We start from the raw sequence: 15,944 nt of genomic DNA, 5'->3' as shown, positions 1-15,944 counted from the left end.
GATTTGAATGTCGTGTGTTGTATCTGTGTGGAACTGAGGGAGGGGGATGTGATGGAGGGAAGGAAATGGGTGGAGCGTTGAGCTTGTGCGCTATTGGCTGTTGAAGATGTGGAATTGAGGAAGAGGGGTGTAATGGAGAAGAGGAGGTGGATGGAGGGTTGAGCTTACGGGCTGCTGGCTGTGGAAGATTAGCAGGGGCGGGGACGGAGGGAGTTACCTTTAAGGGGAAGTTGGGATCTTTATTGGAAATTAGTTTAAGATTTTTAAGGATTTTATTTAAATTTGGATTTAAAGATTGTAATAAATTGGGTAAAGTCTCGTATAAGGGATTTTTTATTTCGACGGGATCATTGAGATTTAGGTCTTTGTTGTAATGTTGATCCAGATATATGTAAATGTTTTCTAATTCATTCATTAATTTTCCTTTGCCTACTATTTTGATGATTGTTAGGTCCTTTTCGATAGTTGTGAAATGATGACCTGTATCTTTCATATGAGAGCTCATGGCTGAAAATTTGTTATGTCTATTGGCATTATAGTGCTCCTGATAACTAGTAAGGAAGCTCCGGCCTGTTTGCCCAATGTATGATTTTTCACATTGCGTGCATTTGAGCCTGTATATGCCTGAGTTTGAGTAAATACTATTGTTTATGTTAAGTGTATTGTGGTTAAAAACAGGTTGCGGTTGGTGCTTGTCGTCTTAAAGGCAATGTTAATATTTGTTTTTTCAGAGGGTTTGTTGCTTGGTAGATGCCTGGATTATTGTATGTAAAAGTGGTGAATTTAGATTTTTTAGGTTTGTCAGGGACGAGGTTTGTTGCTAGTTTATATTTGATTTTATTAATTATTCGGTTGATTATTTCTATTTTAAAACCGTTGAATTTTGTTAAGCTTTTAATATAATGAATTTCTTTTTTTAGACTCTTAGGTGATAGTGGGATTTTTAAAGCTCTGTAAATTAAACTGTAAAAAGTATCTTGTTTATGGGAGTTGGGGTGTATAGATGAATTTTTGATTGTTATTGGAGTGTGGGTGGGTTTTCTATAAATTTGGAACTCAAATGTGTTCTTGTCATGTGTTATAGTTAAGTCTAAAAAGTTAATGGATCTGTTGACCTCGTCCTCCTTGGTGAAATTGATATTTTGATCAAGGGTGTTTAAAAAATCTAAAATATTGTTGCTATTACTGTCGATTATTGCAAATGTGTCGTCTACGTATTTGAGCCACAGGCTGACTCCTTTTATTTTTGAAGTTATTTTATGGTGTTCTAACGAGTCCATGTATATATCTGCCAAGATGCCTGATAAGGGGTCTCCCATACAATGAATACAATATATGGGAGCACTTCATGCACATGCTCCTTATATATAAGTTAGTTTTAAGTAGAGATGTGTTTTATCAACTAATTTTAAGACCTTAAACATACTATTTTAGACATACAATGCATTGTTGTACATAGTGACATATATGCCAGTTCACATTACGACATGCCCCATTTGGATGTGACCTAATGTTTATTATCGTATGACATTCCTTTGACAATACAATCTTAATCATAGCCTTATCACATAGATATGTATGTATGGTTCAGCTGAAGATGATCTTATGTAAAGGGTCGAAAACAGTCCTGTAGCATAATAAGTGCAATAAACAAGTATTGATAGGTGGAAATCCTTTCCTGTTTCTAATTGTGTAATTCGTCAATATGGAAATGAAGATTATAGATTACGATACTGTAGTAGTCTGCAGTCCTTTTGTTAGATCCTGTTGCAGGCAGAAAATATGATGCTCTTGCAGAAACAATGTTAGCAATTACAAGATAATTATGAATGGTACTCCATCTTGTACAGGTTTCACACTTTTTCCATTTAAATCACAATTCGTTTCTTCCGCAAGTTCTTCATAAACAGTACCCAGTAGAGTATCTGACAATTATTTGTGATTAGGAGATCTCAACATTGTAATTAACTTCATAATTTTTGGCTGTTCTGCAGTAATAAATGGAATATTGTATGAATAGAAATATCTTGTCACCTGTATGTATAATTTTTGCATACCGCCATTGGATTGTTCTGACTGTAAATTGACTAATATTTGGCTGTTGAACTAATGGTGCCAGTGGAGCTGCACTCTCGGTAACAAGACTACAGTGAAGGACATAGGAGTGCTGTGTGTGGAAATGCCTATTAATTCCCCTGAAGTTGATGTACAGCCATTCTTGGGAAGAAATTCTTCAGTATTGCTGCGAGAATTTTCATTCTCCAGTTTACATTATTTTAATTTTGTGAATTTATTTAGCTTTTTTGCTCTTGCACTTACTATCTTGCTACAGGATCCACATTTCTGAAGATTCTTTTTCTCAATCCTCTCAGAATGTGATATAATTTCTTCCTCTTCATTCCAAATTTGATCTTTGTTATGACCTCCTTTTAATTTACTCATTTTCTGTACTTGCTAACAACCACTACCACTGCTGAAGCAGGGGCAGCTATTGAGGGATAGTAGGTGAAGTCTCACTCTGCACCAATTATTTTTACCAGAATTAGTTTAAAAAGGTATTTTCCTTGTCACATGTTGGTTTTAGTAAGTACATATTTCTATTTTTTTGGGGGGAAGGGGGGGAGGGGTGCAGGACTCTCACTGTTCTGGCAGTGAGCACTCTGTGATTGTGTCCACGGCAACCGGAGATGTGAAGTAATCTTTGGTTGACTATGTTCAACCTCTGGGGGCAAAAAGTAGTTTGATGGTATGCTATGATGACCGTGACATCACCTGCTACAGTTTGTCAGCAGAGAGCCATGCGGGTGAAATATTGAGAGAAATGTATGTTTCTTCTTCCTGCTTCCTCCATTGTGGAGCATGCTTCTTTCCTTAGAGTGCTGCTTTGTTTTAAATATGAATCTTGTTTATGATATAGTGTGTGCTTTATTAGAAACACCATTTTTCATGTTGGGAAGCTGATTAAGAAGGAAGTTTACCGAGCTCGATAGCTGCAGTCGCTTAAGTGCGGCCAGTATCCAGTATTCGGGAGATAGTGGGTTCGAACCCCACTGTCGACAGCCCTGAAGATGGTTTTCCGTGGTTTCCCATTTTCACACCAGGCAAATGCTGGGGCTGTACCTAAATTAGGGCCACGGCCGCTTCCTTCCCACTCCTAGCCCCTCCCTGTCCCATCGTCGCCATATGACCTATCTGTGTCGGTGCGACGTAAAGCAACTAGCAAAAAAAATTGCTGAATTTCTATAAATAAGTGGTACAAAAGAAGTGAAACATTCTGGTAAATGCTACATTCTCAATTTCAAACGGTTGTGGTTTAAGGAATTCCCATGGTTGTGCTCCTTTCTGTCTCTGCAGAAATTGTTTTGTTGACTATACTTGTTTTTCAGCAATAAAAGCAATGTTTGAAATAGAGGATTTGCTGCATTGTTGAATATAACATGATTTTACATGAACACTCAAATTTGGCAGAGCTTGTAAAGTGTCAGGTAAATTTAAAAACTTTAGAAAGAAATCAAAACACACTTTCAGATGCCCTGAAGATAAATGCTTAATTGTACATATACTGTAGTGTTCAGTGAAAATGTATGTTTGAATAGACTTTTCTGCAGTTAATGATTGATACGATACTCTATTTAAGTAAGAATTACCAAATTAAAAATAATTTTTTTTCCTTCTAGCGCTTCACCCATCTTTACAGCCACAAGCCACCATTGCACTGAAGAGCCTTACAAATGAACCTAATCAGTTAATTGTTACAATACTTAAAACATTTAAAGCATCAATAGAATATTTTGTGACAGACTTCAGTTTGAATTTAAATTGATACACAATAATTAGTAGATTCAAGTGGAAAGTTATATATATTATTTTCCTTATTTTGGTCAGATTTGACTGTATTTGTCCAAATAAAACCAGGTGTAAACCAATTTTGACCATTATCCAGTCAGTTTTAAAATTTAATGACTTTTTGCCAACTCTGATGAGGATAGGTCACATAATACTTTCCCCAACCTTTCTTCTGTAATACTTTATAGTCTTCCCTTGAAAAGTCAGACTCTCTTCTTTTCATGTGGTTTCTCATGATTGATAATTTTTTGCACTGATGATTTAAGAAATTTACATGTGAGTGCTTGGACATGTTTATTACAGGGAATGGAGCATCAGATTCATGAGTGGTGCCGTTGTGTACAGGGTTGCTTGGAACTCCTACATTCAGCATTTACAACGTTCAGCAAAATTTCATCAGACGATGTTCTACATGAAGTTGTGAATGCTCGTAAAGGCAGAGATTATCTTACTAGTAAGTCTTACGAATACAAATTGATTCTTGATATATTATTTTTGGTGAAGAACATATCTTGATATGACATAAGTAGTCGTAATGACGACCTGATTTGCTAATAATTGTTCAGGTTTCAATACAGCTACTCTAAAAATGATTTTTGTGTGTGTTTTTAAAGTAATGTTTGATTATAGCTGAATGATCTAGTAAGTGTTCTAAAGGGAAGTCACGAAACCAATTATTATGGAATAAATGTTGGCATCTTGGATATATTCCAAGACTAGATCTTCTTTTTGCTCAAAAATGGCTAGAATTACCCAATCCATTTGTGGTCCATGAACGAGTCAAGTAAAACATATCTTTTGGGCTATGTGTAATAATTACAGACACTTACTGAACCATGTTCCAACACTTGTGGGAATGATGGTATGCCAAGAAAGGGAACAGGAGGGATTGCAACAACTGTATAAATGTTCCTTTGATCAGTGCCTAGTCTGGCCATAAGTATTGTTACATATTTTAACAACGTATGGAGTATAGATGGGAAAAGGAAAATACAGTCTTTATGTACCAAAGAACATGTATTTATATGCACCAAGGATTTTAGGTATGCTATTCAAAATTGTGCACTTTTTTTCTGGAACACAGAATTTTAATCTTCCTGGCTACACATAAGTTCCTTCATGGACAATATTCATTGAAATATTGGCTGCAGCAGTCTTCAGGGCTTTTAAAAAAAAAGACTGAATGAGTTCGCTCTATCGTAGGTTATGATTTTCATTTCCGTGTTGACATATAACTAATATAATAGAGTTTGAGGGATATTCCACCAATCAACACATTGTAAAATATATTAGATTTATTTGGCAAAGACGGGTTTTGACTCCCTTGGAGTCATCATCAGTTCTTGTTGAGTATCAAATCAAGGGGAATCTGATAACTAGGGCCCGGATTCATATGCACTAAAAACTCCAAAAATATGCACTAAAAATGTTGAAAATATGCACTGAAATATGCAGTAAAAATAAAACAAAATACAATTATCAAACGCATTATTTAATTGTAACTCAGTGTTACATTGACAAACAAGTTTCATTCCTTAGAAAATGATGCTTGGCAGTAGGTTTCTACAGTTTTTCATTGTTTTCTGGAGTCAATGACTTTCTGTTGTCGGTCAGAAGTAATTTATACACTGAAAATGATCCTTCTACTTCGATGGACGTAACTGGGAAATACTTGTACACCGGCACTGACTGCTCGGAACATTCTTCTGGCAAAGACTTTAAGCATTTTTACAGTTTAATCTGCTCGGAACATTCTTCTGGCAAAGACATTAACAGATTAACACACTTGTTTAAGCAAACCTTAAGAGGTTACTGTAAGAAGAAGGAGAAAAGAATATCAGAAAGAAGGAAATTGCTGTTGTGAAAAACGTCATTATCCATCTATCTACTTGTATTGCGACACTGAAAGCACTTTCCTTGATCAGGGAAGGTTTCTCATGTTGCCAAGTGATGTGCAACATACAGAGCTCATTAAATTTTCCATTTTGTTCAGAGATCTTAGATAATCGATCACAAATAAGAGAAAAATGTGTTTGTATATGCACTAACGTTCAAAATATGCATTTGCATATGCGCATATGCATTTTTAAAAAGTCCAGGCCCTACTGATAACAATCATTGTTAGGGTTGCCAACATACAACTCGATTGGTTGACGGAAGACATCATAATAAAAAATTATACACATAATGGCGATTGGCTAAAAACACATCCATTGGTTGCAAAACATACACCTTGAATTCTAACATACACCTGGTATGCAATACTTGGAACTTAAAAAGTTCTTAGTTCTGGTTTAAACTGTCGTGTGTTCATGGAACACGGACCACTGGAAATATACGCACTGGCTGAAAATATATACAAATCTACATGAAACACATATAATGATACGTCTAATTAGAAACTAGACCATCAAGTCCAAGAACATTCTTAAAGCGCCATGTGTTTCATATCATTATATCTATATATATATAAAATAAGAGTTTTGTCTGTACATTGCTCAGAATTTGCAAAGAATGGTACACTTAAGAAAATGGAAATTGCAACACCATGAAGGCATTGGTCATTTGTGTTGATTCTCAAGATATGGAACGATGCCATGTAGGTATGTAAACGATCAAAGTTTCAGACCCATTGGATTGTTGCTACAGGTCTCCCCACGTGATTAGTCACGGAGGAATCAACTCCAGTATACGGACTCTGGTGTAGCGTAGTTGACTTGCAGTCTGTGCGATGAAGTGTTCCCCGTCAAACATGCCTCGACGACAGAGAAGAGCACGCTATCAACAACTGTCGCCGTTTGAGAGGGCTTGGATAATTGGGCTGTGTGAGGCTGGATTATCGCTAAGGACTGTCGCTGCACGTGTTGGCCGACAGGCATCTATGGTACAACGTGTATGGCAGCAGTGGTCAAATGAAGGTACCCACACTCGTAGACCTGGCACAGGCCTAGCATGACAGACAACTGTGAGAGAGGATCGCCGCATCATTTGTATGGCCCGGATGGAACCCCGTGCAACAGCAGCACAAATTCGAGCAGCTGTGGCACCCCATGTTACACAACAAACAGTTGGTAATCACCTGCGTGTAGCTGGCTTATGAGCCAGTGTCACTGCAGAAGGTGTTTCATTGACCCCACAACAGCGCCTGGCCTGGTGTCGAGAAAGATCGACGTGGGTCGACGAATGGCACAGGGTCGTCTTTAGTGATGAATTGCGCTTCTGTCTTGCCCACAGTGATCGCCGGAATCGTGTGCGCCGATGTACCAGGGAGAGTGGCCATCCAGATCTTATTGTCGAGAGGCACACAGGGCCAACACCAAGAATTATGGTCTGGGGAGCTACAGTGATTGTCCTTATGATGGCGAACATTGCTAATAGGATGTTTCAGCAGGACAATGCCCGGGTTCACACTGCACGCATCTCCAGAGAAGCTCTCCACGACATCACAACCTTAGAATGGCCCGCTAGATCCCCGGACCTCAGTCCTATTGAGCATGTGTGGGACGTGATGGGTCGACAACTGGCCAACCGTCCTCAGCCACCCAAAACTCTGGAACAACTGACCCGTGCAGTGCAGCAAGCATGGGTCGCAATTCCTCAGGAAGTGATCCAGGGCCTTATTGACTCCATGCCTCGACGAATTCATCAATGTATTGCAGCTCGTGGTGGGCACATCCTGTATCGATTGTTGTCCAAACTTGCGGTCAGAAGGACCTGAAAGTGTAATCATCAAATCACAACCGAACACTCGTCCTGCATGTTCAATTGCAGCAATGTAGTACCACTCCTTCTGGGTGTTGCAATTTCCATTTTCTTCAGTGTATTTCTGTATCGGTCATGTCCACAGTAACAAGGAAATGCACTTTTTACTTTTCCGTAATTTCTGTCTGTCTGTCTGTCTGTGTCTGTCTGTCTGTCTGTCTGTACACGCATCACTAGAAAACGGCTAAAGAGAACTTAATGAAAATCGGTATGCAAAGTCGGGGAATAAGTCGCTCTACAATCTAGGCCATAAATAATTTTATTTACGCTGACAGAAATGGTAGTTTAGGGGAAGTCCTAAAATTTAATTTTCAAATATTTATGTTATTAGTGGTCCTATCGTAATGAAAATTGGTATTCAAACCCGAGGAATGAGTCACTACAATTTAGACTATAAATAATTTTATTCACGCTGAGTGAAAAGGTAGTTTAGGGGAAGATCAAAAAATTTATTTTTTGAATATTTACGTCATGAGTGGTCCTATCTCAATGAAAATTGGCATGCGTAGTCGGAGAATGAGCCATTATAATCTAGGTCATGAATCATTCTATTCACACTGAGTGAAATGGTAGTTTAGGGGAAGGCCTAAAATTTAATTCTCAAATATTTAAATAATTAGTGGTCGTATCGATAAATACTACATAACCAAAGTTATATAGAATTAAATTTCCGACCATTTATGTCTTATACATTTTTACTGTATCGACTGTGATAAAACAGATATTCATGAAATTGTAATTTTGTTGCTAAGCCCATATCAACGCTGAGCCACAAGAAAATGGGTTAACAGAATTTAATGAAAATCGTTATATAGAGTCGGGGAATGAGAAACAACAGTCCAAGCTATAAACAAATTTATTCACCCTGGATGGAATTGCAGTTTTGGGGAAGGTGCCTAAAATGTAATTTTTAAATAACTATGTTATTGGTGCTATCGAAAAGTATTACATAACAAAAGTTATACTGAATACAATTTCCGATCATTTATGTTTTAATCAGTTTTACCGTACCGATTATGGTAAGAGTGGTATTTCAGAGTCGGAAGAAAACTAAATGTGAATACCTACAATATCAAAAGCGCATGACATTGATCAACAGTGACATTACATTGACCATTGTTTGATGTGATGTTCTTTGTCTCTTATGCTGCCTCTCAACTCCAATAGATGGGATTAGTGCTGCGTACCGAGTATAACAGCCTGACTGAATATTAGCGGAAAATAGCTGGGGAGATAGAAAACTTTCTTCTTTAGCATGCCATTCCTATGGTTCAAACACTTTCTGTTACAACTGGTACGTAACGCACAGGTTCATCATAGTATTCCAGCTATGCGATCCCTAATCTGATGCGCTGTTTTGAATTAGCAGCGTGCATACTTAAGGCAGAGGCTTACTTAGTGGTGGTAGTGGTAGTAGTAGTAGTAGTAGTAGTATGGCCTGGTCTAGAATAACAATTTAGGCCTATTCCAAATTATAGCACCACAATTCACTAAATAACTCAAAATTCGACCCTGAAAAGAGCCGTTTTTTAATTAAAGCATCTTCCTCTTTACTTTTATTAAATTCTACATTCATTATATTCCAAATTAGCAGTGAAGAGTGGGTTTCTCTTCTTGCTTGGAGGAAAAATTTGTCTCCAAGTCAGATAGATTTTTCCGCCTCCAGCGTAGTGAATTAAGATTTTCCGACTCGTCGGGCACTCCTAGGAAAAAGATTAGTAGAAGGGCATAGTTTATGCCGTGGAAGTCTCCACTATTCGAACTCCTCCCTGCCTAAAAAAGACGAAGGGTGTTCATGGATCACGGCTATCTGCGGCTTTGATCATTCCAGCTCTGGAACTTTGGACTGTTAGATCAGCAGCGTAGTCCTGTTCGTTAAAAGTGAGAAAATGTGCGGTTTTTCATTTGATCGAGTATTTTATATGATATCATTGCTTTTAATCGCTACTTTCCTACCGATGTTTTTGTAATGACCTATGTTGACTTCAGTTACAAAAACCACAAGGTCAGTCTCTCTGAGAATCCAATCCCGTAGCGAAGCACGGGTACATCAATTAGTGAATATATATATTAATGATAATTGTTATCAGATTCCCCTTGATTTGATACTCAACAAGAACTGATGATGACTCCAAGGGAGTCGAAACCGGTCTTCGCCCAATAAATCTAATATATTTTACAATGTGTTAATGGTGGAACATCCCTCAAATTCTATTATGAGTTGGCTCTGTTGTTTGGGTGAAGTAGCTGTGAGCTTGCATTTAGGCGATGTTGGGTTCGAACTCCATCATTGGCAGCCCCGAAGATGGTTTCTCTGTTGTTTCCCCTTTTCACACCAGACAAATAATGATGTTATTGAGTTTACTTCCCACTAACTGCTTTTATGGTGTTTGGAGAACACTTGACAAATGCTGAGGCTGTACCTCCCTTCCCATTACTTATCTTTTCCCAGTAGCAAAAGAAAATTACTCTTTTCGGTGTCAATATTAAGATGTTTTTTATTTTAGATCATTTCCTCAAGCACTGACCACCATTTGTAATCCATTAGTTTGAGATCTGGACTGTCAGTGGAGCAGAGTCCTGTTAAAAACTCCAGTTCCTCCCCATGAACAAAGTTTGAAATAAGATCTTTACTTTGGTACACTTTAACGGATACCTGTCTCACAAAAGTGAATGTCACCCCCTGTGGGTGGGGGATGCAGACAAGAATACACCCACAGTATCCCCTGCCTGTCGTAAGAGGCAACTAAAAGGGGCAACCAAGGGATGATTATATTAGAACCATGAAACTCCTTGTGATTAGTACCACCACGCGGGGAACATCATGGGTTGCTTTTCCTTGCGCGTAGTACCACTATGTTAGGTACCAAATAGGTTTGTGATTAGTAGCAAATGAGAGCGCGATGGCTTTTACAGTACTTTTGATTAGTAGCACTATATGAGCGACAAATGAGAGCGCGATGGCTTTTACAGTACTTTTGATTAGTAGCACTATATGAGCGACACCATGGGATGACGGAACCCATGGTTCTGGCTTGCCTATGATTAGTACCCACTATATTAGGAACACCACGGGATAGTACGAGTCTCTGTGGTTAGTATACTTAGTTGATGAACACCATAGGTTTGCATTGCCTGTCAATGGCGCCGCAATGTGCGAAACAGAGTAGGTCTGTAATACATGTGCGAATTTCATTACCTGTGAGCAGTGCCATAATGTGTGGAATACCGCAAGTCTACGCTACTCTTGATTAGTACCGCAACATGACAAATACCATGGTTCTACTTTTCTAGCGATAAGTACCATTGTGAGGGGCCGATGACTTGGATTTTGGACTCCTTTCTACTACTAGCATCATCTATTCATCGATTCAGTATCGTGCGAGAGAAGCAGTCCCTTGGTCATTAATACTATTGTTTTATGCCAGCTTCTGTGCATGTGAGGGACTGTGGGTCGGTTCCACTGATCGTTTTAAATTCATATCCATCCATCCGTCCCTTCCTTCCTTCCTTCCTTCCTTCCTTCCTTCCTTCCTTCCTTCCTTCCTTCCTTCCTTCCTTCCATCCATCCATCCATCCATCCATCCATCCATCCATCCATCCATCCATCCATCCATCCATCCATCCATCCATCCATCCATCCATCCATCCATCCATCCATCCATCCATCCATCCATCCATCCATCCATCCATCCATCCATCCATCCATCCATCCATCCATCCATCCATCCATCCATCCATCCATCCATCCATCCATCCATCCATCCATCCATCCATCCATCCATCCATCCATCCATCCATCCATCCATCCATCCATCCATCCATCCATCCATCCATCCATCCATCCATCCATCCATCCATCCATCCATCCATCCATCCATCCATCCATCCATCCATCCATCCATCCATCCATCCATCCATCCATCCATCCATCCATCCATCCATCCATCCATCCATCCATCCATCCATCCATCCATCCATCCATCCATCCATCCATCCATCCATCCATCCATCCATCCATCCATCCATCCATCCATCCATCCATCCATCCATCCATCCATCCATCCATCCATCCATCCATCCATCCATCCATCCATCCATCCATCCATCCATCCATCCATCCATCCATCCATCCATCCATCCATCCATCCATCCATCCATCCATCCATCCATCCATCCATCCATCCATCCATCCATCCATCCATCCATCCATCCATCCATCCATCCATCCATCCATCCATCCATCCATCCATCCATCCATCCATCCATCCATCCATCCATCCATCCATCCATCCATCCATCCATCCATCCATCCATCCATCCATCCATCCATCCATCCATCCATCCATCCATCCATCCATCCATCCATCCATCCATCCATCCATCCATCCATCCATCCATCCATCCATCCATCCATCCATCCATCCATCCATCCATCCATCCATCCATCCATCCATCCATCCATCCATCCATCCATCCATCCATCCATCCATCCATCCATCCATCCATCCATCCATCCATCCATCCATCCATCCATCCATCCATCCATCCATCCATCCATCCATCCATCCATCCATCCATCCATCCATCCATCCATCCATCCATCCATCCATCCATCCATCCATCCATCCATCCATCCATCCATCCATCCATCCATCCATCCATCCATCCATCCATCCATCCATCCATCCATCCATCCATCCATCCATCCATCCATCCATCCATCCATCCATCCATCCATCCATCCATCCATCCATCCATCCATCCATCCATCCATCCATCCATCCATCCATCCATCCATCCATCCATCCATCCATCCATCCATCCATCCATCCATCCATCCATCCATCCATCCATCCATCCATCCATCCATCCATCCATCCATCCATCCATCCATCCATCCATCCATCCATCCATCCATCCATCCATCCATCCATCCATCCATCCATCCATCCATCCATCCATCCATCCATCCATCCATCCATCCATCCATCCATCCATCCATCCATCCATCCATCCATCCATCCATCCATCCATCCATCCATCCATCCATCCATCCATCCATCCATCCATCCATCCATCCATCCATCCATCCATCCATCCATCCATCCATCCATCCATCCATCCATCCATCCATCCATCCATCCATCCATCCATCCATCCATCCATCCATCCATCCATCCATCCATCCATCCATCCATCCATCCATCCATCCATCCATCCATCCATCCATCCATCCATCCATCCATCCATCCATCCATCCATCCATCCATCCATCCATCCATCCATCCATCCATCCATCCATCCATCCATCCATCCATCCATCCATCCATCCATCCATCCATCCATCCATCCATCCATCCATCCATCCATCCATCCATCCATCCATCCATCCATCCATCCATCCATCCATCCATCCATCCCTTTTGAATTGTGGTCAGTGGAGGATTTGGGGTTTTTAATTTGTCATTTCATTTTGTCTCATTTCGTACCATTAGGGGCGATGACCTAGATGTTAGGCCCCTTTAAACAACAAGCATCAATCAATCAAAGTGAATGTCTGAAATGCCATCATAAGGAACTCTCCACCAAATCATCAATGACACCAGATGATGAGCTCTTCCAGATTTTGGAGTCACCTGTTGAACTCTTGACTGCATCAGGGGCATGGACATGATTATTTTGATAGTTATAGTTTTCAATTGTGAAACTTTCTCATTAGTAAAGAAAATTTTCTGTTGGTAATTCCGTGCATACCGCTTAAGTAGGGCTCGATACTTGACCAGCTTCTGCTTCTTCAGTTGCCTTATTCGACAGTGTCCAGTGCTGCAAGAAAGTTCCCTTAGATCGAGAACATTTCTTAGCATTCTGGTCATTGTTTGTCCTGAGACATTCATCTCTCTTACCATTACATTTTGTTTAGGTGAATTCTTTGTTTCTCAGCATTGATAAGCTATGGTGTTGTAGCAGATCTTGGATGATGGGGTCAGGCGTATTTCTGGTCTCATAAAAGCTTTAGATCGTTTGATAGATGGACATTCCCTGATGCTAAGCTTCTTAAGAATATCTTGTGCAGCATAGTTGCCATGACACAATTATTATAATCAGCTCATTCCATGATCACGAGACATTGGTTGCAACAGAATCCCTTGAGAGGTTAATGCTGACTATTTACTGAAGAGGTTTTCTTATATGCCACCAAATGCTGTTATGGAAAAATAATGGTAGAACTTGGCAGGTAGTTTGCAGCAGTATTTATTGCCAGACCAGGTTTGCCAGGTAATATATTTACAAGCATTTTGGACATTAGAGTGCAATCGTTGATGAAGAATACCAGATTCACTCGTAATTTTGCAAAAGTTCAAATTTCAATCTTTATTGTATCATTAAGCTTAGAATATGCAATAGATATTATCACATACATGTTGTATACAGATAAATATATATTACAATTTTGGTATATAATATTTATACTATTCTATAATTAAATAACGATTATATCCATTTTCAAGAACTCCATTGTTGAAAAAAAAAGGATCTTGAAACATTCAAGGTTTCAATCTAGTTTTATATATATATATATATTATTAGAAAGAACCTGTACCTTAGTTGGTAATCTGTTGAAGACCTTCAATGGATAAATTAGATGACCTCCCTTTGTTTTTGTAATCTGTAATGTTATTCACAAACTCAGCCAAATCATAGTCTTAAAAAATGTCATTCTTACTACCTGTTGCAATGTTATGTAACTGCCAATAGTCACATGACCAGAGAAGCTCATGAAATTTAGAAATCTAATGTGCGTAAGTAAATTGAACAAATGAGCTGCATAGTGATAAAATTAGAAACTATGTTCTTTACTCTATGGAAACAAAATGTAAGATATTGCCACCTGCCATTCTTAATTGCGCTAAATGCAGATAGTAAGGCGCCATGTTGAAATGATGATATGTCGTTGCTGGCACTTTATGCACAAGTACCAAACAACGATGCATCATCTGGCATTCTGAAGGTTAAAAACAACTTGACAAAACATATTAATACTTCAAATAATTCATTTATTATACTTGGGCTTGTAGATACAACAATGATAAGTAGATTTTAAAAAGAATAATTGAAAAATATTGATATTCATAAATGGAAAATGGAAAATGTATGTACATTATACAGCCACCATTTTGAATACCTGATTTTCTCTAGTGACATGCATTACATGACATTTAAATATATAGTTATGTTCGGAAAGAATTGTATACGAGGGTTGGGGCAAAAGTCATGGCAACTATTTGTTTTTCTTGAAGATACCAGTCCGGTTGGAAAATGTGACATATACAGACGAAAGGACAAGGTGTTAACTACATGTGTGGACAATGAATAGCACTAAAATATTGTAACACACTAATTTATTACGGTAGTATACAGGGCAATATGGCCTTCCTGGTGCAAAAGAATGACAACACAGTACACATAAAGTTGACATGACAAACCTGGGCCTAAAGACCCTCAAAGTAGTCCCCTGCTACTGACACCACACGCTGCCAACGATGTGGGAGGCGTTGAATACCATCTGCCTCAGCATTTGCCACACCATGTGTGAATCGGGTCGCCTGTTAGCGCACAGCATTAGCAATGTCCTCTTGTGTTGCAAACCGCCTACCACGTAGTGGTTCCTTAATCTTTCGAATGAGATCAAAGTCACAGGGCGAAACGTCGGTAGAGTACAGTGGGTGCTCCAATTCTTTCCATCCCCAACGTCGCAGTAGCTGCCCTACACACTCTGCTTTATGTGGTTTTGCATTTTCTTGCAGGATTATTGCACTGTCCACAAGATCCAGACATTTCTCCCGAACGCCACATTGTACCTGTCGCACCAGGAAGCAAGAGAAAGACAACACAGAACGCCGTACTTTAGGACATATGACTTCACCTGTTGATCAGATTTAATACGGTAATAATGGCCGTGAGATTAGGGTCGTCTTCCTGATGTTTAGAAATATCTTTGAGGAGGATTAACGAAAGCTTCAGTTGAGTAAGGAAGGTCAGTAGAACTTGGTTGATTGCACTCGTCAACAAAAAATGGCTTCTGGCAGATTTCTTGGTATCTAACATGGGTTCTAAGACAACTGATACGTGTTGATTCAAAATATGAAAACCATTTGTCTCTATCACCCACTGTTCTTGGGATATATGCCATCAACCATTTACATACGTTTAACATTGTATCAAGGAAAACAATTTGCAGAAAGAAGGTTCACTAGAGGACTGATTGCTATGTGGAGTACTTTTGAAAATGGCTTTAGCTAAGATTTGTGCAAATGCACCATATGGCACATATT

The 15,944-nt window shown here is 39.5% G+C and overlaps 1 protein-coding gene across 1 annotated transcript in view; it reads left to right on the top strand.

The window, feature by feature from the left end:
* Positions 1-15,944, top strand: part of LOC136863191 (synergin gamma) — a 236,612-nt gene that overhangs the window by 188,054 nt on the left and 32,614 nt on the right. Inside the window, exon 6 of the mRNA XM_067139548.2 lies at positions 4,150-4,300. Within this exon, the coding sequence (XP_066995649.2) occupies positions 4,150-4,300 (151 nt within the window). The remainder of the gene's footprint in view (positions 1-4,149; positions 4,301-15,944) is intronic.

The sequence above is a fragment of the Anabrus simplex genome, chromosome 2, assembly GCF_040414725.1.
Source record: "Anabrus simplex isolate iqAnaSimp1 chromosome 2, ASM4041472v1, whole genome shotgun sequence".
NCBI lineage: Eukaryota > Metazoa > Arthropoda > Insecta > Orthoptera > Tettigoniidae > Anabrus > Anabrus simplex.
Note: the sequence above shows the minus strand (reverse complement) of the source record. Positions and strands in the feature narration are given on the sequence as shown.